Consider the following 26,020-nt stretch of genomic DNA (forward strand, 5'->3'; position numbering starts at 1 on the left):
CTAGTACTGACGACATCACCCGACAGTCGAATATGGGACCACTAGTAATGACGACGTTACCCGACAGTCGAGAGCACGGGACCTCTAGTACTGACGGTACCCGACAATCGGGAGCACGGGACCACTAGTACTGACGGTACCCGACAGTCGGGAGCACGGGACCACTAGTACTGCCGGAACCCGACAATCTGGAGCACGGGACCACTAGTAATGACGATACCCGACAGTCGGGAGCACGGGACCACTAGTACTGTCGACATCAACCGACAGTCGAATATGGGACCACTAGTAATGACGACGTTACGCGACAGTCGGGAGCACGGGACCTCTAGATAGTACTGAAGACGTCAACCGACAGTCGGGGTTATGGCACATCTAGTACTGACGGACGTTAACCGGCAGTCGAGAGTAAGGGACCACTAGTACTGACGACGTGAACTCTCAGTCGGGAGCCGGGACCACTAGTACTGACGACGTTAACCGACAGTCGGGAGCCGGGACCACTAATACTGACGACGTTAACCGACAGTCGGGGTTACGGAACCACTAGTACTGACGACGTTAACCGACAGTCGGGGTTACGGAACCACTAGTACTGACGACGTTAAACCACAGTCGGGGTTACGGAACCACTAGTACTGACGACGTTAACCGACAGTCGGGGTAACGGAACCACTAGTACTGACGACGTTAAACCACAGTCGGGGTTACGGAACCACTAGTACTGACGGACGTTAACCGGCAGTCGGGGTTACGGAACCACTAGTACTGACGGACGTTAACCGACAGTCGGGGTTACGGAACCACTAGTACTGACGGACGTTAACCGGCAGTCGGGAGTACTGACGACGTTAACGTTGGCCTGATAGTCAGGAGTATACTGTACGGGACTACTAGTAGACGGACGTTAGTCGACAGTCGGGATTACGGTACCTCTAGTATAATGAAGACAAGTCAGCAGTAAGGGACCAATAGTACTGAAATAATGAAGTAATAATTAAAATATTTGATTTTTGATACTTTACGAAAAAATATTCCGGATTTTAAAGGTTGGTTTTAATAGTTACCTCACACAAAGTGTTTCCGTTTCATTTTTTCGTCGTAAAATTAATACATCATTATATAAATAGTGCAATAAAGAGCCATAATTACAGAGTATATATATACATATACGTAGTTCAACTGCTATGTTGTTTTTCTTTCGTGACATCTAAATTAATTAAAAAATGAAGGATTCCAATGTCGTAAATTACACGAACTAGTTTCTGGTAACAAAACAGCTTCATATTTTTTGTGGTAAGATATTTTGTTTACGAATATGGATGTATTGTTTGTATTATGATTAAGATACCTTTGTATATGTGCATGATGTTAAATGTTTTGAGGTGATCCTAGGTGAAACAGTAGTTATTATTGCCAACACGATCAATGTTTGTGTTGACCTGTTCAGGCTGGGCTTGTCAAGAAACATGGAGATCGAGCACTTGGCATGGCATGGTCTCACATGCGTAGGGTTTTTCGCTCACTCCAAGTGATTCCCTATGATGATTAATTATCAAAATTTTAATTATATTCATTCCTATTCATATTGATGTCACACATCCAGTTCTTTCGTGAAGTGTGGGTGTACTCTTTGTTGTTCCATAATTGCTGCAAAGGGGAGATAATTCATGAGCTGTGCTTTTTACACCTTTCAATCTTTAGTGCATAATTAAACCAAGCTATCCATATATGGTAGCATGCGATATACTTTGGGTATATCGTGATTCATCAATATCTTAACAGGAATAGATAATAAAAATCTGATCTTTCAAGTTTTGTATTATTATACTCATTATTAATCATGCAGATTTCTAAATACAGATTTTTATTTTTGCTATTGTATTTTAAACATTGCTCTTGAAAGCTAGATAAGTCTCAGGAAGTTCTACTCAATATTTTGCAGAGATTTTGGGTCAATTTAATTTAAAAAATTGATATTAATTGATCTATCATCATGAAAAAATTAAATATTTAATTTGCAATTTAGTTTGGAAATATCGTAGATGTGTGTTAGGATTAATTCAAAATTATGTGATTTGTTTTTGGAAGAAAACTAATAATAAAATTGTTGTTTTGGATTCACAATCATCTTTATCAATCTTACTTAAAACAGTTGTGATAACCAGCGAATATCACCTGCTTGATGTTTCATTATAGAGGTTTGAGATCATGAAAGTGCAATTATTACCAGATTATAAGTGCAAAAGGAAACAAATTTTCTATTTTGTTGTTCAGAGAATGAGTTCACATTTGTGTTACAAGCGTTTTAATGATGGCAAAAATATTTTCAGGTTATTCAAAAGAAGAAAAAATACTGAAATGGAAGATAAATTAGATGAGGTGAGTGACATATTGAATTATCATTACTATATAAATAACATAGAGATCTGTAATAAATTAAAGCAGGAAATCTTTGAATGAAACGATAGTTAATGTTTGAAAATATATCTCAGTCTACATTATATATTATAATGACTTTTTCTATTCACGTTTTGTTATGCAGATTCTGAATGATTATGCTGTGAAATGTATTCCCTACCTAAGTTTTATAGTATGCTTATAAATTGTAATGCAGAAATGACACAATGATAGATTTGTTATTGATGATCCATTGGTGACACTTCTGATATGAGGCATTCAATTAGGAATTAAATGATAAATTACAATATGTAAGGCCAAGCAAAATATATGTCTGTTAAGGGTTACCTTACCAACCCTAATTTTTTACCCCTGACCCTAATTTTTTTCCACTTTTCTGTGAAAAAGAAAAAAAATAAAAGTTGGGATTTCGATCTCAAACTCCTGAGTTCCGGCCATTATTTAGAGTTAAAGACACTAAAAAAAAGAAATTCCCGACCAACCAACGTTCTTTTTTTTGCCAATGTAACTCTATACAGACATATAATTTTTTTGGCCTAATACAGTGTAATTGATAAATCTGCTCAGCAGTAAATTCAAGAAAAATATTTATATAGCCTTATTTTTCATTGTTTTACAAGAACTGATTCAATATTGTCACCATAATATCCTATGCTATCCACAAAATGCAAATCATTCTCAAATTTCTTGCTTTGATAACAATGATCCTTACAAGTTTATAGACACTAAGACATCCTTATATGGGGGTTTCAAGATACCAAAACAACATGGGTGAAGTATGATTTACCTTTGATTAATCACACCGTCTGGTGCTTGTGATGCAACTGGGACAAAAAACACACCAAACTATGATTTCACATTAACTGGATGGTAGGATAATAACTTCATCCATGTTCACTTCATTTTGGTATCTTAAAACCTGTATTGCAAAGTAAGCATGTGTGTACTGATTTGGTCCACTTTATTGTGTTTTATTTGTGGATTCAGGTACAAAGGATAGCCAGGAGAAAGAGAGCTGATTAATAACTTGAGGTAAGGTGAGAAATTCTTGACAACATTGAAGTCAAAATACTCTCTTGTATTTTCTGAAATAGCTTGACTTTAATAAATTACTTGACAGTGGATCTAGTTGGTCTGCATTTTATTCAGAATACTAAAAACATTTAGTAAATATTTTAGTAATGTTATATTGCATGTTTGAATTCTTCAAATTTAATTCACGAAATGAAAACAATCATCAATGGATTGTATAAGCCTTATATTTTAAAAAAATGAAATTTTAGATATTCACATATATCCATTTAAATTTCTAAAAGTCATACAAAGATAAAAGAGCACCTGTGTATGTAAACATGCACATTTGTATTCCATTTACGACTTTGTATTTTCTCAGATACCAGTTAAAATAATGGCATGAATGACATTTGTAGTCATATCTGTACACACTTAACAATTTAGTGGTTATTTTCTTTTATTGTACTTGTGAGATACTTGCCATGCTTACTAGTAGGAGTTGAAAATAAAACTAAAATCTTAGGTTTTACTACTTGTGTCAGTTACACTAGTAGATTGTCTTAACATATTTGTCTTTACCTTTCAGCAGCTGTCGCTTTGGTGATACAGACCAAATGTCTTTCACCTGGACAACAGTAGAACGAGATAGCCCTGGTACACAGGGCGGTAAACGAACAAAAATGTCACATCCAATCACGAGCTGGGACATCAATGATACACTGGCCGCAGATTTTGATGGCTCCCTCTCAGGGCTTGGTACAGAACTGGGGACAGGGACATATAATATGAGGTAAATATCATACCTAGTTTCTCTCGAGTTTCCCCACCTCACATCATTCATCATCTTTATATGTATTGTGTAAAGATAATTTGACTTGGGGCTTGTTCTACAGTCGTCAATAAACACAGTTGCTTCTGTTACTTGCCTTAAAATAAGGGTATGAAATGTAGCCAGACAATAAGGCCATACAAATATATCAGCCAGCCCTCTCTGTAGGTATTTTGAATTACTTTGGGAAAAGTAGGAATTAATAGCATGAGTCTCCCACTGAAAAATTGACATGAAAATTTTGTTTTATAAAAAATGTTTCATCAAAGAATTGACTATTGAGAACCATGATACAATTATTTTATTTGTCTTCAGTGAAGCCCTGCTGGCACTTCCTGTCTTCAAACAAGAAAATCTGGACAATGGGTATGAAAATTTAAAACATTCATCAAATACTCTGTAAATTAGTAAAATGGCAGTAAACTCTCTTTGCTTGTCAAGATTAAACAAAATGGAAGAATCATATTTCTGGTTGTGAAATTGTTAAATGTTAAGTTAAATTGAAGAACAAAGCAGCACAGCTAGTAAAACCTGTGTCAGTGACCACCTGCTATGAAGAGCATTTTCCTCTCTCCCTTGGGTTGTCTTTATAGAAAGGTTTGACTGTATTTTCAGTCTTTTTGTACTTAGTAAAAAGTAAAATGAACATACCATATTGATTGATGTGTTAGATATATATGATGAAGATGATAATTTTGTATAATTCTAGATTCCAGTACATCCTTGGGGCGGCCACCTCTCCAGCAGTTAAGATTAACGAGGAAACACTCACTTACCTTAATCAAGGTGAGGTTATTTAGTATTTTATTCATTACACGTTACATGATTAAACAAATCACAAAAATATTGATTGATGTATGGTTACCATTTTTATAATATGAATAGATATTGAATCTACATTCTTATCAAAGACATTGTGTAATGTTGTATGAAATGTGATTCTGATTTATATCAGGGCATCCAATAGACCCTTAAGAGTATGTTTTTGACTCTCAGAAATCAGATTTGTCTCTTTGAGTATGAAGCATGTGTCTATTTGTCATATGTTTTGACTCTTCAGATTTCTGAGAAATGGTGATTTGACTCCTGACTCTGCTAAGGGTCAACTTTATGTACTGTACATCATTGTATATATATCAATCTGATTAAAACACCATTACTATTTAGCAAACTCTGTTCTAAACGAGTTTGGTATGGCTTACAATCAATTTAGAATATCAAAATATGCTAGAAAAGGGGATTTAGGGGTAATTTGATGCATTTCCATGTAGAAGTCGTAACGATAACCACGTTTAATCTGCGAGCGAATGATGTTTGTCCTTGAATGTTTGAAAAAACGGCAAATTCTGTAAGAAATTTATTAACAGCCGATGAATCTTGAATACATTTAACGTACTTTAGACGGTATTAATAATTAATAAGTTATTCTCCAGGTGACCTTTGGATATGGCCATTCAAATTGCTGCCTGCAAATTTTGACAGTGAATTTCAGGGGACGGAATAGTTTAAAAACTGTCTAAATTATTTTCTTGTACGTAATCATCTCGCCCAAAGGCACAACAAAGCTAACTGTATATGTATACTGGGACGAAATGCCGTTATCAATTGACGTATCAAGGGGTAGAAATGTATTTTATCTGAAGTACACGTGGTATAAAATTGTGTCCCTTGTGTACTGATTGTTTCCTCTTATGTACGAATTAGTTGTCTCAGTTGTCTTCCCTTGCGTGTTTATTGGTTGTTTGTCTCCTTTTGTGTACATATGGATTATTTCCCCTGTAGGTCAATCCTATGAGATCAAGTTGAAGAAGCTAGGCGACTTGTCTGACATGCAAGGAAAATGTCTCCGGGTAAGTACTTATACATGTGTATTTGATGTAAAATGTAGCAAAATATTGTCAGGTTGTTTTTTTCTGGATTCAATGCTGTCGTTAAACTGTGATCAGTATAATAACTTTCAACCTGAGTAATGTGTAAACAAAAAGTGCAATCACAAAGAAATTAGCAACATAGATTATGCTTAAAAAGAAATAGGATGATGACAGTATATCATATGCTTTTGGAGGAAAGGTAAATCTAATTATACTTGACAAAAATTAGTCATTTCCCTCGCCTGATACTACTGGTGTATTTTGATTAAATGTTGTTGTTTAATTATCTTGTGAAATATTTTGCATTTGTAGAGTGTTGTAAAAGTTTGTTTTCATGAACGTCGTCTTCAATACATGGAGAAGGAACAGTTGGAATCCTGGAAACAGATACGGCCTGGAGAACGAATCATGGATATAGGTAGTTAAGTTAATCTAAGCTACAGTATTTGAGTTTTGAGTAACGAAATTGGCTATAGCCAAGTGTAATAGGAGTTTCTGTAGAGTAAGCATCTCTTATTAGTGTTAAAACTGTTAGAAATATTTTTATATCAGTGCTGTTGATAGACAGTTAATTTGATTTTATCATTATTCTAAACACTTTATGTTGCAAATCAGCAAGTTTTTTTTTGTAGCAGTCTTTCACACTATGATTTCTGTTCAGTGTTAGCCTCTATATCAATCACAAGGAAACAGAAAAATACTGAAGAAGACACTCTCACATTGACACAGGCATACTAACAGAAGACATTCTCACATTTACACAGGCATACTTACAGAAGACATTCTCACATTTACACAGGCATACTAACAGGAGACATTCTCACATTTACACAGACATGCTAACAGAAGACATTCTCACATTTACACAGGCATACTAACAGAAGACATTCTCACATTTACACAGGCATACTAACAGAAGACATTCTCACATTTACACAGGCATACTAACAGAAGACATTCTCACATTTACACAGGTATACTAACAGAAGACATTCTCACATTTACACAGGCATACTAACAGAAGACATTCTCACATTTACACAGGCATACTAACAGAAGCCATTCTCACATTTACACAGGCATGCTAACAAAAGACACTCTCACATTTTTACAGGCATGCTAACATAAGACATTCTCACATTTACACAGGCATGCTAACAAAAGACACTCTCACATTTTCACGGGCATGCTAACAGAAGACATTCTCACATTTACACAGGCATACTAACAGAAGACATTCCACATTTACACAGGCATGCTAACAGAAGACATTCTCACATTTACACAGGTATACTAACAGAAGACACTCTCACATTTACACAGGTATACTAACAGAAGACATTCTCACATTTACACAAGCATACTAACAGAAAACATTCTCACATTTACACAAGCATACTAACAGAAAACATTCTCACATTTACACAGGCATGCTAACAGAAAACATTCTCACATTTACACAGGTATACTAACAGAAAACATTCTCACATTTACACAGGCATACTAACAGAAGACACTCTCACATTTACACAGGTATACTAACAGAAAACATTCTCACATTTACACAAGCATACTAACAGAAAACATTCTCACATTTACACAGGCATGCTAACAGAAAACATTCTCACATTTACACAGGTATACTAACAGAAAACATTCTCACATTTACACAGGTATACTAACAGAAAACATTCTCATATTTACACAGGCATACTAACAGAAGACTTACCCACATTTACACAGACATACTAACAGAAGACATATTCACATTTACAAACATGCTAACAGAAGAAACTCTCACATTTACACAGGCATACTAACAGAAGACATGCTCACATTTACACAGACATGCTAACAGAAGACATACACTGCCCTCCAAAAGTTCTGTTACAACTCTCTTAATTCTGTATAAAATCATTTTTGACAAAATTATTGGGGATAGAATTTTTTTTGTCATTTGTTTTAAATGACGTAAAGGGGGATAATGTTACTTTGGTGTTTTAACACAAATTTTTTTCCTAATAAAGTCCTAAAACAGGTTTTTATTAATAATTCAATTATTTCATATTTCATATAGACCTATCAAATGCCTAAGAATAGTAAAACAAACTCACATATGGACAGTATTTCCATGGAAATTTAATTTTAAATGACAAAATTAATCACTGCTCACCATGTGTCATCTTTTTTGTTATTCTTAAAGTATGATTTAATTATGAAAAATTTCATGTAACAAAATGCAGCGATTATCTAGAGAAGACCGTTTCCAGTGTGTTTTTTACCATCGCAACGGTGTACCGGCGGCACAAACTGTAAGGATACTTGGAACTAGCAGGTAAGTGATCATAGTTTACCTTGAAACCTTTGATGATTTTGCAATTCATTATTTGGTATGCAGTTTAAAGTTTGACCATTTCTCTTTTGTTACAGACAGAACGTGCACAGGGCTATTAAAAGATTCCAAGATACGGGTAACTATGAGGATCGGGAACGTTCTGGTCGGCCACGTATTTCTACGGATCGGTATTACAGATTGCTAGTCCGGGCCAGTCTAAGAAATCGTAGGGAGACCGTTCCTGAACTTCGAACTGAATGGATCCAAACTGGTGTTGTGGCATCCAATACAACAGTGAGGAGAAGATTACACAATTCAGGGTTAAAGGGTTGTGTTGCTGCCAAAAAACCACTCTTAACAGTTACTCATCGTCAGAAGAGGTTGGCATTTGCACAGAATAACGCAAATTGGACCCGGGTGGACTGGTCAACAGTTCTATGGACTGATGAGTCGAGATTCACTCTCTTCCAAACAGATGGCAGAACGTATGTGAGAAGATGAGTGAATGAACATTACATCACGAGTGTGTAGTGCCTACAGTTAAGTTTGGTGGGGGTGGTGTGACGGTTTGGGACGCTATGTCTTTCCGAGGGACTGGATATATTCCTCCTTTGAAAGGAAATCTCAACGGAATAAAGTACATTGACATTTTAGAGAACAGTGCAATACCATCAGCACATCTGCTAGGCTACGGCAATAACTTTTTCTTCCAGAATGATGGTGCCCCATGCCACAGAGCCCGTATAGTAACTGAATGGAAGGATGAAAACAGTATTCAGTCTTTGGAATGGCCCCCACAATCCCCTGACCTGAACCCAATTGAAAACCTGTGGAAAGATCTTGGTATGGAAGTCCACAAGCACAAGTGCGGAAACCTTGGGGAACTGGAAGCTGCATTGAAGCTAGCATGCGATGAGATACCTGCTAGAAGATGTAGAACATTGATCAGAAGTATGCCTGACCGCATACAGGCAGTACTTAGAGCACGTGGAGGATATACCAAATATTAACAGAATAACAAGATTTTTGATTTTTAACAAATATTCCAATTTCATTGCAATACATGAACTCAGGGCTATTGCATTATCATGAAAAATTGTATTTGGACAATAAAATATTCATGTGATAACTAAATGAATATTGAAACTTTTTTTTTTAAAATTTATCTATAAAAAATGCATGTGTAACAGAACTTTTGGAGGGCAGTGTATTCGCATTTACAAACATGCTAACAGAAGAAATTCTCACATTTACACAGGCATACTAACAGAAGACATTCTCACATTTACACAGACATGCTAACGGAAGACACTCTCATATTCACACAGACATGCTAATAGAACAAATTCTCACATTTACACAGGCATACTAACAGAAGACATTTCACATTTACACAGGCATACTAACAGAAGACTTTCTCACATTTACACAGGCATACTAACAGATGACACTCTCACATTTACACAGGTATACTAACAGAAGACATTCTCACATTTACACAGGCATACTAACAGAAGACTATCTCACATTTACACAGGTATACTAACAGAAGACTTTCTCACATTTACACAGCCATGCTAACAGAAGACATTCTCACATTTACATAGGCATACTAACAGAAGACATCTCATACGTTTACGCCGGCATGCTAACAGAAGCCATTCTCACATTTACACAGGCGTACTAACAGAAGACATTCTTTCATTTACACAGGCATGCTAACAGAAGACATCTCATACATTTACACAGACGTACTGAAGACATTCTCACATTTACACAGCCATGCTAACAGAAAGACATTCTCACATTTACACAGGCATACTAACAGAAGACATCTCATACATTTACACAGGCATGCTAACAGAAGACATTCTCACATTTACACAGGTATACTAACAGAAGACACTCTCACATTTACACAGGCATGCTAACAGAAGACATCTCATACATTTACACAGACATACTAACAGATGACATTCTCACATTTACACAGACATGCTAACAGAAGACATTCTCACATTTACACAGGCATGCTAACAGAAAACATTTTCATATTAAACACAGACATTCTAACAGAAGACACTCTCACAGTTACACAGGTATACTCACTGAAGCCATTCTCACATTTACACAGACATGCTAACAGAAGACATTCTCACATTTACACAGGTATACTAACAGAAGACATTCTCACATTTACACAGGTATACTAACAGAAGACATTCTCACATTTACACAGGCATACTAACAGAAGACATTCTCACATTTACACAAGCATACTAACAGAAGACATTCTCACATTTACACAGGTATACTAACAGAAGTCATTCTCACATTTACACAGGTATACTAACAGAAGACATTCTCACATTTACACAGACATGCTAACAGAAGACATTCTCACATTTACACAGGTATACTAACAGAAGACATTCTCACATTTACACAGGTATACTAACAGAAGACATTCTCACATTTACACAGGCATGCTAACAGAAGACATTCTCACATTTACACAGGTATACTTACAGAAGACATTCTCACATTTACACAGGTATACTAACAGAAGACATTCTCACATTTACACAGGCATGCTAACAGAAGACATTCTCACATTTACACAGGTATACTAACAGAAGACATTCCCACATTTACACAGACATGCTAACAGAAGACATTCTCACATTTACACAGGTATACTAACAGAAGACATTCTCACATTTACACAGGCATGCTAACAGAAGACATTCTCACATTTACACAGGTATACTAACAGAAGACATTCTCACATTTACACAGGTATACTAACAGAAGACATTCTCACATTTACACAGGCATGCTAACAGAAGACATTCTCACATTTACACAGGCATACTAACAGAAGACATTCTCACATTTACACAGGTATACTAACAGAAGACATTCTCACATTTACACAGACATACTAACAGAAGACATTCTCACATTTACACATGCATACTAACAGAAGACATTCTCACATTTACACAGGTATACTAACAGAAGACATTCTCACATTTACACAGGTATACTAACAGAAGACATTCTCACATTTACACAGACATGCTAACAGAAGACATTCTCACATTTACACAGGTATACTAACAGAAGACATTCTCACATTTACACAGACATGCTAACAGAAGACATTCTCACATTTACACATGCATGCTAACAGAAGACATTCTCACATTTACACAGGTATACTAACAGAAGACATTCTCACATTTACACAGGCATACTAACAGAAGACATTCCACATTTACACAGGCATACTAACAGAAGACATTCTCATATTTACACAGGCATGCTAACAGAAGCCATTCTCACATTTACACAGGCATACTAACAGAAGACATTCTCACATTTACACAGGCATACTAACAGAAGACACTCTCACATTTACACAAGCATACTAACAGAAGACACTCTCACATTTACACAGGTATACTAACAGAAGACATTCTCACATTTACACAGGCATACTAACAGAAGACATTCTCACATTTACACAGGCATACTAACAGAAGACATTCTCACATTTACACAGACATACTACATACATAGTTGGGAATCTTTATCTGTATATTTGGTTTCATTGGTTTGATGTCCTATTAACAGTCAGGGTCATTTAAGTTGAGGGCTTGTGACACTATTTCAGGACATCCTAACCACTTGGCTACTGTGAACTTAATATACAATGTAGCTGTGTAACTAAAGGATATTAAATGTATAGACATTTCACCACATTTCATTTGTGTGGTATTATATTTTACATTTTTTGTTATAAGATATCCCCCTGTCCTATGGCCTGATGGAAGTGAACTTGGACTGTATGGAGCCTGGCCTTATGGACAGTGCCCAGAGCACTGCCCGTCTCAACGGAGCAGAGGTGGTATGGGATCCTACAAAGGAAGCGGGGGTGTACATCCGTGTGAATTGTATTAGTACAGAGTTCACAGCCAAGAAACACGGAGGGGAGAAGGGAGTACCGTTCAGAGTCCAAGTGGAGACCTATGCCAAGGACGATGACAATAAACTGTTACACTGCGCATCGTGTCAAGTCAAGGTCTTTAAGGTATAAACAGTTACATTTCTCCCCAGCTGTCAATCACACTGCCCACCTACCGTACATTTCTTTGCATTTTGTATTGTTTGTCCCACAACCTCTGCTCTGACATTGAATGGGTACATTTGTGTGTGCGAGCATAAAAAGTGGTTACGTACTTTTCGGTCGATCGGTTAGTTACATGATCCGTGTAAAGTTTATTCTATTTCTTCTGGAATAAAGCTCATTGTGTATATAAAACAGTTCACCATGTAATAAAGACTTTAGATTGAAAAGATACAATCCAATAATGTTAATTCAATATTGTACCTGATCTACATCATTACAATTTACAGCCAAAAGGTGCTGACAGAAAACACAAACGAGACAGAGAGAAGATGGAAAAAATGTCCGAAATAGAAAAGGTGAGTAATGCTGTTTGTTACATATTCTTTTCTTTGCCATTTAACAATTGATTGAAATATATTTTTTATATAATTATTTCATTACTAGTCTGTTAGTGTGGGCTAATGACGTTAATATGGTAAAGAAATTCAGTTGTTTTATTATCCCCCGCTTTCTCCGAAACGGGGGATATTAATTTGGGTCTGTCCGTCTGTCTATCACACTTTGTTTCCGTGCAATAACTGTAACAAATGTAACCGATTTTCTTCAAACTAGGTTACAAGGTTAAATGCCTTAAGGGCTTGGCCAAGTTCGATGGCGACTGTCGATAGACCCTATTTAGCGGAGTTATGGCCCTTTGAATTACTAAAAACATCATTTTCTGCCATTTCCGTGCAATAAGTGTAACAAACATAAACCGATTTTCTTCAAACTTAGTAACAAGGTTAAATGCCTTAAGAACTCGGCCAAGTTCAAATGCGACTTTCAACGTGCCTTATTTAGCGGAGTTATGGCCCTTTGCTTAAATAAAAAAAGTCAGTTTATGCCACTTCCGTACAATAACTGTAATAAATATCAACTGATTTTCTTCAAACTTGGTAACAAGTTAAATGCCTTAAGTGCCTTGCCAGGTTCGATCAACTCTTTCAACGGATGTTTTTTATCAGAGTTATGGCCCTTTAATTTACTACAAATGTTATTTTTCTGCAGTTTCTGTGTAATAACTAACAAATGTTAAATCTAATATCGTTAAAACTTGGTAACAAAGTTAAATGCCTTAAGGGCTTAGCCAAGTTCGGTCCCCACTTTTGGTAGATCTTAATTAGCAGAGTTATGGCCCTTTGATTTAATAAAAAAAGTCATTTTCTCCCATTTCCCTGCAATAACTCATATAAATATTAACAAAATTTGGCTGACATTATGTAGTGGAGTTATGGCCCTTTGATGTACTAAAAACGTCATTTTCTGCAATTCCCTGTGCAATAATTGTAACAAATGTAAACCGATTTTCTTAAAAAAAGTTAATATCAAAGTTAAATGCCTTAAGAGCTCAGCCAAGTTTAATAGTCACTTTTAGCGGACATTATTTTACACATCTTACTTCCGAATAAGACTTCAGTTTATTTTTTCATGTTTCAACCAAAGTTAAACCTAAACTCAATAATGTTTACCTACAATATATCCTGAAAGCGGGGGATGGAAACTCCACGAATTTGCTTGTCTGCAACAAAAGAAAGTTTATACTAAAGAAAAGGAAAAAACAATGCTCAGTTTAATTAAGTTTAGACAATTTGTGTTTTTAAAGAAAAAAAAGTTACCATTTTTTTTTCTCAGTACAACTATTGTACTTAAGTTTATTTAGGTAAAATGGTAAATAAATCCTAAAGATTGTCATTTCAATGTGTGACTTGTTTTGGGTCAAAGTTTTAAGATTCTTGAGGAAAGAAAAATGTGAAAAAAACTTGAAGGGTTGTTAACTGAAGGGGAAGTACTATTTTCAGTTTAGTTTATGGTAAAAACATTTAGAAAATGTTTAACTAAGTAACACTTCGGATGACTAATCATTAATATATTTAGAAAATATTTAACTAAGTAACACTTTGGGTGACTTTGCAATTCATTGATTAGGATACAGGAAATGAGTGTTAAGAGATTCCCAGCTGTAATTTACCTGTCTAGGATGTGATGTGATTATACAAACTAATGGTACATGTAAAATGTTGTTTCATGTTTCTGATTTCCAGGAGAAGTTCCAGCCTTCCTATGAGTGTACAGTGCTGACAGAGGTTAGTTATATGTTACATTACCAGAATATATACACTGTCAAATAGAGGTTACATCCTCCTCACCTTCCCTTTATATAAATTATATAAACATGCACTCAAACCTCATGTTTTGATTCCCTAAACAGCTGACCAAAGGAAAGACATTAATTTTAAATGCATTTTTTTTCAACTTAAAATGTTATGCCTAAATCAAAGGATTCTCTGACTAAAGAGTTTGAGATTGTGACACTAGAGTATATTTTTCTGATTTTGTGTAACATTTCTAGGTTCCACTGGAGCAGGTGTTAGCAAGCACAGCAACAATAGGGGTGAAGTCTCCATCCACATTCTCAAGTCTGGCTCAGAGTTTCTCTGAACTCAGTGCAACACGGTAAGTCAAATTCACTTTCTCTAGCTCAGACTTTTCTTAACACGGGACCATGTGGTACGTCAAATGCAATATCTGTTCTATTTCTCTGGCTCAGTGTTTCTCTGATCTTGATGTTACTCAATAGTTTTAGATAGCTATCTACATTTTCAAGTTTGGATCATATTTATTCTGAGCTACTAATCACATACTCAAAGCTGATTTCTTTAAACTGTTACACAGTTAAAAAGTGTGATCTATGTTGTCTTTCTCTAGTTCAATGTGCTACACAGTACATTAGACGTGATCTGTACTTATGGTGGAGATACATGTAACTGAGATATAGACTTTCTTATGAAGAGGAAACACAACCTGGGATCAACATGATTTGTGTGTATTAATTTCATGAGGAGTGCTGTCTTTAGAGAAAGCACAAGGATACAGTGTTTGAAATAGTCTTTAATGAACAATTAAATGCTTAATTTACATTATTATACATATCTTCCGTCGATGTTACAGGTCTCCGGCGGTCACAGTCATTGGTCATTCCCCATTACGGACGGTTGGTCCCGCCTCCACCAACTCTACCCCTAACCATACCGGAGATAACCCTGGGGACGGCCTAGTTCAGATATCTCATAATCGTAACTCTTCAGACAGTCCAATAGACACATTATCATCACCGGTCAGTACTCTTCTGTAAAAACTTTAATGACTGATTTTAGTTGAAAAAAGAAGTTTGTAATGCATTTGAATGAATGTGATTAAAAAATTGACATAAGAACCTCAAAAATGAAAGTTCTTTGAGAATTTTTAATTTATTACGTAATACAGTCAATCCTCAAAAAAAGAAGTTATTGAGAATAATAAATCTTCATGTAATCTGAATCTGAGTTATAAGTGTATTGGTATAATACATGTACATGTGATATGAAGGCTGGCCAGAACTGACAACAGACTGTATTAGTGATAAACAGGGACTTCATATCATATATACCAGGTATTATAACATATAATTAATTTGCAGTCAAATAAGAGTATTCCATTGAATTACTGTCGTGCTACTTTTAATTATTTTCTCTCCTCCAGGGGGCGCTCTCTGCCGAGGCAACAGCCAATCAAGTGACTGCTTGGCTACAAGCTAACAGATTTTTCAACTACAGCCGTGTATTCCAAAACTTTTCAGGTAATACTCTGAGACTACTTTGTATTACATTACTGACACTTTACTCTAAAGTTCTTCATGCTGAACAAGAGTGTCTGATGTATATCAGTTTTTGTTCATGTAAACATTCTTCTGTTGTTGCCACCTGGTTTACATTTGAGATTTTGATATGGCACAATTTTTTGGGAAGGGGAGTATACTGAAATTACCTTGTCTGGATGTGTGCAGCTGTCCTGTCTGTCATCTACCAATTTTAACCGAACAACTCTTAAACCTGTGAACCGTAGACAGAAATGTTATAAACCATGTGTAAATGTTTAAGGTTTTGTTGCCATGGTAACCAGCAGGTCACTAGACACAGACTTTGTGAAGTGGTCAATAACTCATTCGTCCAGTGTGTCATTGATGAAACACAGAGTGTGTCCGTTTACTTTTTCAGGATTCACTGTACTAATCTACAATTTGTTTGTAGTCTGTATTTTTTATTTTTGTTTGTCTGTTCCTTCAAAAATCTATGTTTATATATATATATATATATTCATTATTGATTTTAATCTCAAAAATGAATTGTGTTTGTTAAAGGGGCTGACATTTTACGGCTATCTCGGGATGATCTAATTCAAATTTGCGGGATTGTTGATGGAATCCGGCTAAATAACGCATTACAAGACAAGTAAGTAGCACAATTTACATGAATGTGATGAAATAATAAAAACTGTTAAAATCTTAATTGAAAAATAATAACAAGTATATGAATATTTATACCATATATAAAGCTAATCCTATATTTATGAGTGTTGTTTTTAAATTCCAGAGCTGTCCGACCAAGATTGACTATATTTGTATGCCAAGAAAGTGATTCAGGTAAATACAGAATATTGCTATAATTGAAGTAGAAAAGATATCTATATGATCATTTAATCATGACATAATTATTTGATGTCTTTATTGCACTTTTATATACAAATACTTATAGGTAGGACTCCCAAGATAAAATCTCTGTTTTGCCTTCAGTTGTATCATGTATTGTAAATCGTGTTTTAAACAATGTTCAATTTGAACTTCTTAATCATTATTATTACCTGGTAATAGGCATAGAGCATGTTAAGGTGAAGGCTTGTAACTTTATGCTGAGATTTAGGACTATTTGCTTTGTTTATTAAATATGTAATCCTGACCTTCATCTAAGGTCATGAAAAACAAGGTTATTAATATGTTTTAAACAACTTTTTCTATATAAAGATATTCAGTGACTATTTGTTAAAGGGACAATTCAGTGAGGCTAATTTCTGTTACATAACCACGAAGCAAAATATGACATAAATAGATTGTTCTACATTTCTTATGAAACATACATTGCAACAAGAAATATTGACAAATTTCATGACATTATTAAGTATTTTGATTGATACCGTTGTAATTCCAAATCGTTGATCAATACGATTAAGCATGTACAATGTGTACTCTTTACCCATACCCAAGCCAAAGTCATGCACGTTAAACAAATTCAATACATAACCGCTGAGGAGTTGAAATTATTTTTTAGACAAGAACAAGCATTTAATAAGGTAAACACACTACTGTAAGAGCGATATGAGTTGCTCTAGACAAAAATTCTTTACCACACTGACAAGGGCCAGTGTTCGGCATACTAGACATCCGACCACTATGTGTAATGGCGGACAGTAAGTGGTTTGAACTATAGTGGGCTTTTCTGGCATATCACAGTAAAATCAACTAATCTAACTTCCATAAGAACCGGTTTGTTTCTGATGTATGTGCAAATTTTTATGTACTGGTGTACTCTTAGACTGAATTGTCCCTTTAACATTGTATCATGTGTGGATGATAAGATATCCTATTTGTTCAAATCTATGACCTTAAACTACAAGCCAGTCATATGCTAAACTTAAATGACTTTTTTTTCAATTGATGGTTCACCAGTTGTCAATAATCACCCGGGTACTGCATGTGACTTTGCATTTTGTATAATGTATGCTCATACATTTGCTCTGACATTGAATGGGTACATATGAAGCCTGGTGTGAGCATGAGGCCTGGCTATCTATTGGTCAATTACAATGAAGCCCAAAGACCTGATAGGGATGAAGAGGTTCTATATATATGTTTCTTGGAATGAATGTTCTTGACCTTTATTGAAGTTCACAGGGTTCAAATATGTCAAAACTTCAAACAAGTTCTTCTCAACAACCAAGAGATATCATATCATATTAGCATGATTTTATATACAACAAAAACGCAATCAACAGTTTACCTGTTTATTACTAAAGTGAACATAAATTTTGGCGATCAGGGGCTACTCACTCAATACATAGCTATATACATAACATACTCTTACATAACTAAAATAATAAATAGAGAAGAGGCTTGACCCTGTCGAAACTTTAGAGAAGCGACTTGACTCTAAATATAGAACTACATAAAGAAGAAGCTTGACCCTGCCGAACTTCAGGGAAGCAACTTGACTTTACGTATAAAAGAGATGGCTAAGCATATATAGAGAAGAAGCTTGACTCCCCAGAAGTGTGAAGAAGCAACTTGACTCTAGTGTTAGCGTAAAAGAAGACATGAGAAAAAGTTTGACTCTGTACTAGGAGCCAGAGAAACTTCTTGACTCAAAGTATTCTTGAAAATATAATGTATGTGTAACTGATTTATTGGGGGTAAAAATTCCCCTGGAATTAAAAGCCAGGGAATTAAAATTAAAAAACTAATGTATAAGTTACCAAATATTAAAAGCTGGAACTAAACCATAAACGCCTAAAGAGTGAGTAGCCCATAACAAAAAGAAAATACAGACAGTAATGAACATGAGATAAACATAAGACAGAAAATGGAATCCATAAAAAGTACAATGGTGACGCAGGGGATGGTGGGTGGGTGCTTAGAAAAAATGACAGCCACCTCCTACGTGGAACACTGCCTCAAGCTATGGTCAATAACGGTGACCCCCTCTAGGGGATAATCCTGATTGGTCAGTCGCAACCCCTAAACTACTCATTAGCATAATCTATACATAGTACTGTAACATTTGCATACATGATAAGAATAATACAGTCACTTACATAAATCAGTCTAAAAATTTCAAAAACCTTTAATAAAACAAACAAACAACAAAAATATAAACTTAATTAATCCATATAATATATAAAGTTAATTCCAGAGCAAAGGGAAATAACTGTTGTATACAAACTGTAATTTAACATTTAACATGTCAAATTATCATTTTATATACAACTAAAACGCAAAAATTGAACTCTGGTGACTGTTAAGATCCATGTGTCTTTTGTTTTGTGCTTGGTGTACCATGAAGTAGTGATAATCTTATTTTCTTGTTCAGTGTACCATGAAGTAGTGATAATCTTATTTTCTTGTTCAATGTACCATGAAGTAGTGATGATCTTATTTTCTTGTTTAGTGTACCATGAAGTAGTGATAATCTTATGTTCTTGTTTAGTGTACCATGAAGTAGTGATAATCTTATTTTCTTGTTCAGTGTACCATGAAGTAGTGATAATCTTATTTTCTTGTTCACTGTGCCATGAAGTAGTGATAATCTTATTTTCTTGTTCAGTGTACCATGAAGTAGTGATAATCTTATTTTCTTTTACAGTGTGGCATGAAGTAGTGATAATCTTATGTTTTTGTTCAGTGTACCATGAAGTAGTGATAATCTTATGTTTTTGTTTAGTGTACCATGAAGTAGTGATAATCTTATTTTCTTGTTCAGTGTGCCATGAAGTAGTGATAATCTTATTTTCTTGTTCAGTGTGCCATGAAGTAGTGATAATCTTATTTTCTTGTTCAGTGTACCATGAAGTAGTGATAATCTTATGTTCTTGTTCAGTGTACCATGAAGTAGTGATGATCTTATGTTTTTGTTTAGTGTACCATGAAGTAGTGATAATCTTATGTTCTTGTTCAGTGTACCATGAAGTAGTGATAATCTTATTTTCTTGTTCAATGTACCATGAAGTAGTGATGATCTTATTTTCTTGTTTAGTGTACCATGAAGTAGTGATAATCTTATTTTCTTGTTCAGTGTACCATGAAGAGGTGATAATCTTATTTTCTTGTTCAGTGTACCATGAAGTAGTGATAATCTTATGTTCTTGTTCACTGTACCATGAAGTAGTGATAATCTTATGTTCTTGTTATTGTACCATGAAGTAGTGATGATCTTATGTTTTTGTTCAGTGTACCATGAAGTAGTGATAATCTTATGTTCTTGTTCACTGTACCATGAAGAAGTGATGATCTTATGTTTTTGTTTAGTGTACCATGAAGTAGTGATGATCTTATGTTCTTGTTCATTGTGCCATGAAGTAGTGATAATCTTATGTTCTTGTTCAGTGTACCATGAAGTAGTGATAATCTTATTTTCTTGTTCAGTGTACCATGAAGTAGTGATAATCTTATGTTCTTGTTCACTGTACCATGAAGTAGTGATAATCTTATGTTCTTGTTATTGTACCATGAAGTAGTGATGATCTTATGTTTTTGTTCAGTGTACCATGAAGTAGTGATAATCTTATGTTCTTGTTCACTGTACCATGAAGTAGTGATAATCTTATGTTCTTGTTTAGTGTACCATGAAGTAGTGATGATCTTATGTTCTTGTTTAGTGTACCATGAAGTAGTGATAATCTTATTTTCTTGTTCAGTGTGCCATGAAGTAGTGATAATCTTATGTTCTTGTTCAGTGTACCATGAAGTAGTGATGATCTTATGTCCTTTTTCAGTGTACCATGAAGTAGTGATGATCTTATGTTCTTGTTCAGTGTACCATGAAGTAGTGATAATCTTATTTTCTTGTTCAGTGTGCCATGAAGTAGTGATAATCTTATGTTTTTGTTCAGTGTACCATGAAGTAGTGATAATCTTATGTTTTTGTTTAGTGTACCATGAAGTAGTGATAATCTTATTTTCTTGTTCAGTGTGCCATGAAGTAGTGATAATCTAATGTTCTTGTTCAGTGTACCATGAAGTAGTGATGATCTTATGTTCTTGTTCAGTGTACCATGAAGTAGTGATGATCTTATGTTCTTGTTCAGTGTACCATGAAGTAGTGATAATCTTATTTTCTTGTTCAGTGTACCATGAAGTAGTGATGATCTTATGTTCTTGTTCAGTGTACCATGAAGTAGTGATGATCTTATGTTTTTGTTTAGTGTACCATGAAGTAGTGATAATCTTATTTTCTTGTTCAGTGTACCATGAAGTAGTGATGATCTTATTTTCTTGTTCAGTGTGCCATGATGTAGTGATAATCTTATTTTCTTGTTAAGTGTACCATGAAGTAGTGATGATCTTATGTTTTTGTTTAGTGTACCATGAAGTAGTGATGATCTTATGTTCTTGTTCAGTGTACCATGAAGTAGTGATGATCTTATGTTCTTGTTCAGTGTGCCATGAAGTAGTGATAATCTTATTTTCTTGTTAAGTGTACCATGAAGTAGTGATGATCTTATGTTTTTGTTTAGTGTACCATGAAGTAGTGATGATCTTATGTTTTTGTTCAGTGTACCATGAAGTAGTGATAATCTTATTTTCTTGTTTAGTGTACCATGAAGTAGTGATGATCTTATTTTCTTGTTCAGTGTACCATGAAGTAGTGATAATCTTATGTTCTTGTTCAGTGTACCATGAAGTAGTGATGATCTTATTTTCTTGTTAAGTGTACCATGAAGTAGTGATAATCTTATGTTCTTGTTCAATGTACCATGAAGTAGTGATGATCTTATTTTCTTGTTCAGTGTACCACGCCCTCTACATGGAGAGTCTCTGTAGCCATGAATTGACTTGTAAATTGGCAGCACTATACAGTGTGGGGCCAGAGCAAATAGCTGAACTTTACTGCCAGGGTCCATCCGAGATTTACATCCTGGTAACGGACGAGGTAGGTTCTTCTCTATACTCTGTAGTCTGATATGACATTATACCACTGTGAAAACCAGATTGCAACTAGCTTGGCCTTGCTGTACTTAATGCTACAATAATACTGAAAAACAGATATACAACTCTATCGGTCTTGCTGTTTATACATTTCAATATAAATTTGGCCAATGTGTCATAGAAATTATAAAATCAGAAACACTAAATCTAGTCTAAGGATATACAGATATTTTGTATTTAAATTCACATACCGTACTCTTATGTATGTGATATTTTGTGCCTTAAATTAGTATAATGCAACTCTGTTCAAGTTGATATTTATGCCAATTTTGTCCTGTACTATGTTTGATTTATTGTATTTTCAGGTTGTGGGGAATTTGGTAGATCAGTCAAGATTTTGTGTTGAAGCTATCAAATGTAAGTGTTATACTATGAAACATGGTGTTAGGAGCATTGTTTACTGGAAACACTCGGTTTGTCTGGTGTCCACTAATCTTGTCTCGACAATTTCTCCTTAACTACTGAATCAATTTAATGAAACTTTACACTTATGTTTGGAGCCATGTGTAGATAATTTTTATTCTATAGAAAATTTTTGAAGCCATGTGATGGAAACCAGGTCAGTATACATATATAGGCTTTAGATATGGCCAATGTAACTTGTTAGTCTTTGTTGATTTTGTTCAAATTGGTAATCACATGGTTTAAACACCAGGTATTTGTTACCATGGAAACAAAACAGAGACTTCTGATTGGTTACGATTTATATATTGTCTGATTAAACTTAAAATTACTATTATTAGGGATTTTGAAGGATGACAAAAATGTCATTTTGGTTGCCATGGTTACCAGAAAAAATGTCAAAAGTAATACTGTATAAATAAAATTTGAGTATTGGTCATTGCCATGGTCTTCATGGAGGATTACCCAGGATTAATATTAGTTAACCATAAGCTTACAGTTCTATTGTTGAAAATAAAATTCAGTAATGTAAGGCATTTCTTTATAGAAAAATCATCAAACATGAGTCTGCCAAGCTGCAAGAGATATCTGAACCGTAGTCAAAGATAAGTGTGATCAGTACTTGTCAAGCATTGTGCTGACCTGCCAGAAATTTGTGCTCTGATTGAGATATATGTATCTACTTTAGAGACCCTTCACAGAATCAGCCTGTGATTGTAGATATATGTCACATTGGATGTGATAGCTTTTATCTCACTGCCTTTGTTCCTAATTCTTCTCATTCTTCGTTTCAGCCGACACCTCAAACCAATACAAAGTTTTACTGAAGACAATAATGTGACGCTGAGGATTACTAAAGACCATTGCTGGCTTAAACAAATGTTGATTTTATTGAATTCATGATCTAATGGAATTTACAAGACAATTTTCTGTTATGGAATGTCCTAGTTGAACATTCTCCAGTGGTGTTAGTGGTATTATGGACAATGGTGTTTGTAGAGGGTCCTAGTTGTGCTAGGACGTCGGTTGGTGTTAAATGGAGATGAATCCTGTCATTGAATGTCCCATATATAAAGACATTCTCTGATGGCGTTCATGATGTTATTGTACAGTGATACTGTACTGGGCTGACAGTTGTTAAGTGTTGTGTGACAGAGATGTGAGTGGTGTGATTTATTATGTATATACTGACTTGTTTTAAGTGCGAGAGTAGTGGCAGCTACTTTGCGGAGTTTATCATCATTAAGTTTCCCGAACGTATCACTTGGCTTCTCAATCCTGCGATTGTGTTACCTGGACCTATTGTTATGTTACCTTGACCTATCGTTAGGTTTCCATGTCATTATGTAAATCATTGTGGACCTTCTAGTTACCTTGGAATCCTGTGCCACCAAGCTGTTGTCCTTTTATACCCGGGGTTGGTATTAATTGTCCTGGAATCATGTTGTACCAGTCGTTTTATTGTTTGTTTACCATGGTATTTTATGTTTATAAGAACTAGTGATAACTTCTTTACTATGTACAAAATTATCATAACAGCGTTATATTTTCTGAACATAACTTCTATAGTTCTCTCAAATTTCAGCTTTAGTTCTATCAAATTTCCGCACATATATGAAATCTTAATACTAGATATAAAAATGCAATTTTCAAGTGAAAATCTTTGAGAAGAAAACGACTGAACTGCTTTACAACTTAATATTTATGTTAACAGTATGGTACCTATATGGTAACATTGTCAGGGTTACCACTATATGTTTACAGTATGGTACCTTTATAGAAACATTGTCAGGGTTACTTCTATGTGTTAACAGTATGGTACCTTTATAGTAACATTGTCAGGGTTACCACTATATGTTAACAGTATGGTACCTTTATAGTAACATTGTCAGGGCTACCACTATATGTTAACAGTACGGTATCTTTATAGTAACATTGTCAGGGTATAGTAGAATTGTCAGGGTTACCACTATATGTTAACAGTACGGTACCTTTATAGTAACATTGTCAGGGTTACCAATATGTGTTAACAGTATGGTACCTTTATAGTAGCATTGTCAGGGTTACCACTATATGTTAACAGTATGGTACCTTTATAGTAACATTGTCAGGGTTACCACTATGTGTTGACAGTACAGTACCTTTATAGTAACATTGTCAGGGTTACCACTATGTGTTAACAGTCAGGGTTACCACTATATGTTTACAGTATGGTACCTTTATAGAAACATTGTCAGGGTTACTTCTATGTGTTAACAGTATGGTACCTTTATAGTAACATTGTCAGGGTTACCACTATATGTTAACAGTACGGTACCTTTATAGTAACATTGTCAGGGTTACCACTATATGTTAACAGTACGGTACCTTTATAGTAACATTGTCAGGGTTACCACTATATGTTAACAGTATGGTACCTTTATAGTAACATTGTCAGGGCTACCACTATATGTTAACAGTACGGTATCTTTATAGTAACATTGTCAGGGTATAGTAGAATTGTCAGGGTTACCACTATATGTTAACAGTACGGTACCTTTATAGTAACATTGTCAGGGTTACCAATATGTGTTAACAGTATGGTACCTTTATAGTAGCATTGTCAGGGTTACCACTATATGTTAACAGTATGGTACCTTTATAGTAACATTGTCAGGGTTACCACTATGTGTTGACAGTACAGTACCTTTATAGTAACATTGTCAGGGTTACCACTATGTGTTAACAGTACAGTACCTTTATAGTAACATTGTCAGGGTTACCACTATATGTTAACAGTACAGTACCTTTATAGTAACATTGTCAGGGTTACTTCTATGTGTTAACAGTATGGTACCTTTATAGTAACATTGTCAGGGCTACCACTATATGTTAACAGTATGGTACCTTTATAGTAACATTGTCAGGGTTACCACTATGTGTTAACAGTATGGTACCTTTATAGTAACATTGTCAGGGTTACTTCTATGTGTTAACAGTATGGTACCTTTATAGTAACATTGTCAGGGTTACCACTATATGTTAACAGTATGGTACCTCTATAGTAACATTGACAGGGTTACCACTATATGTTAACAGTACAGTACCTTTATAGTAACATTGTCAGGGTTACCACTATATGTTAACAGTATGGTACCTTTATAGTAACATTGTCAGGGTTACCGATATGTGTTAACATTATGGTACCTTTATAGTAACATTGTCAGGGTTACCACTATATGTTAAGAGTATGGTACCTTTATAGTAACATTGTCAGGGTTACTTCTATGTGTTAACAGTATGGTACCTTTATAGTAACATTGTCAGGGTTACCACTATATGTTAACAGTATGGTACCTCTATAGTAACATTGTCAGGGTTACCACTATGTGTTAACAGTAGGTACCTTTATAGTAACATTGTC

General features: G+C 35.0%; 1 protein-coding gene across 2 annotated transcripts; it reads left to right on the forward strand.

The window, feature by feature from the left end:
* Window positions 1-1,238: 1,238 nt before the first annotated feature.
* Window positions 1,239-26,020, forward strand: LOC138320767 (transcription factor CP2-like). 2 transcript variants are annotated; one of them, XM_069263966.1, is made up of 19 exons: window positions 1,239-1,296; window positions 2,334-2,382; window positions 3,409-3,453; window positions 4,025-4,225; window positions 4,580-4,630; window positions 4,974-5,050; window positions 6,047-6,114; window positions 6,448-6,553; window positions 12,280-12,566; window positions 12,893-12,961; window positions 14,687-14,728; window positions 14,995-15,098; window positions 15,594-15,759; window positions 16,164-16,260; window positions 16,822-16,912; window positions 17,054-17,103; window positions 22,017-22,159; window positions 22,521-22,572; window positions 23,412-26,020. In XM_069263966.1, exons 4-19 carry the CDS (start codon window positions 4,050-4,052, stop codon window positions 23,456-23,458), a joined length of 1,626 nt encoding a protein of 541 aa, XP_069120067.1. In that variant the 5' UTR covers window positions 1,239-1,296; window positions 2,334-2,382; window positions 3,409-3,453; window positions 4,025-4,049; the 3' UTR covers window positions 23,459-26,020. The 2 variants fall into 2 exon arrangements, with proteins under 2 accessions (XP_069120067.1, XP_069120068.1); XM_069263967.1 differs by having other exon boundaries at window positions 1,247-1,296; window positions 4,022-4,225.

Source organism: Argopecten irradians, chromosome 4, assembly GCF_041381155.1.
Source record: "Argopecten irradians isolate NY chromosome 4, Ai_NY, whole genome shotgun sequence".
Lineage (NCBI taxonomy): Eukaryota > Metazoa > Mollusca > Bivalvia > Pectinida > Pectinidae > Argopecten > Argopecten irradians.

Bases quoted from the DNA above. Each gene is read 5' to 3' on its own strand.
- LOC138320767 (XM_069263966.1), top strand. From the start codon at position 4,050: ATGTCTTTCACCTGGACAACAGTAGAACGAGATAGCCCTGGTACACAG. The intron at 5,051-6,046 runs GTGAGGTTATTT...TTTCCCCTGTAG, and splicing joins ACTCACTTACCTTAATCAAG to GTCAATCCTATGAGATCAAG. The intron at 15,760-16,163 runs GTCAGTACTCTT...TCTCTCCTCCAG, and splicing joins TAGACACATTATCATCACCG to GGGGCGCTCTCTGCCGAGGC.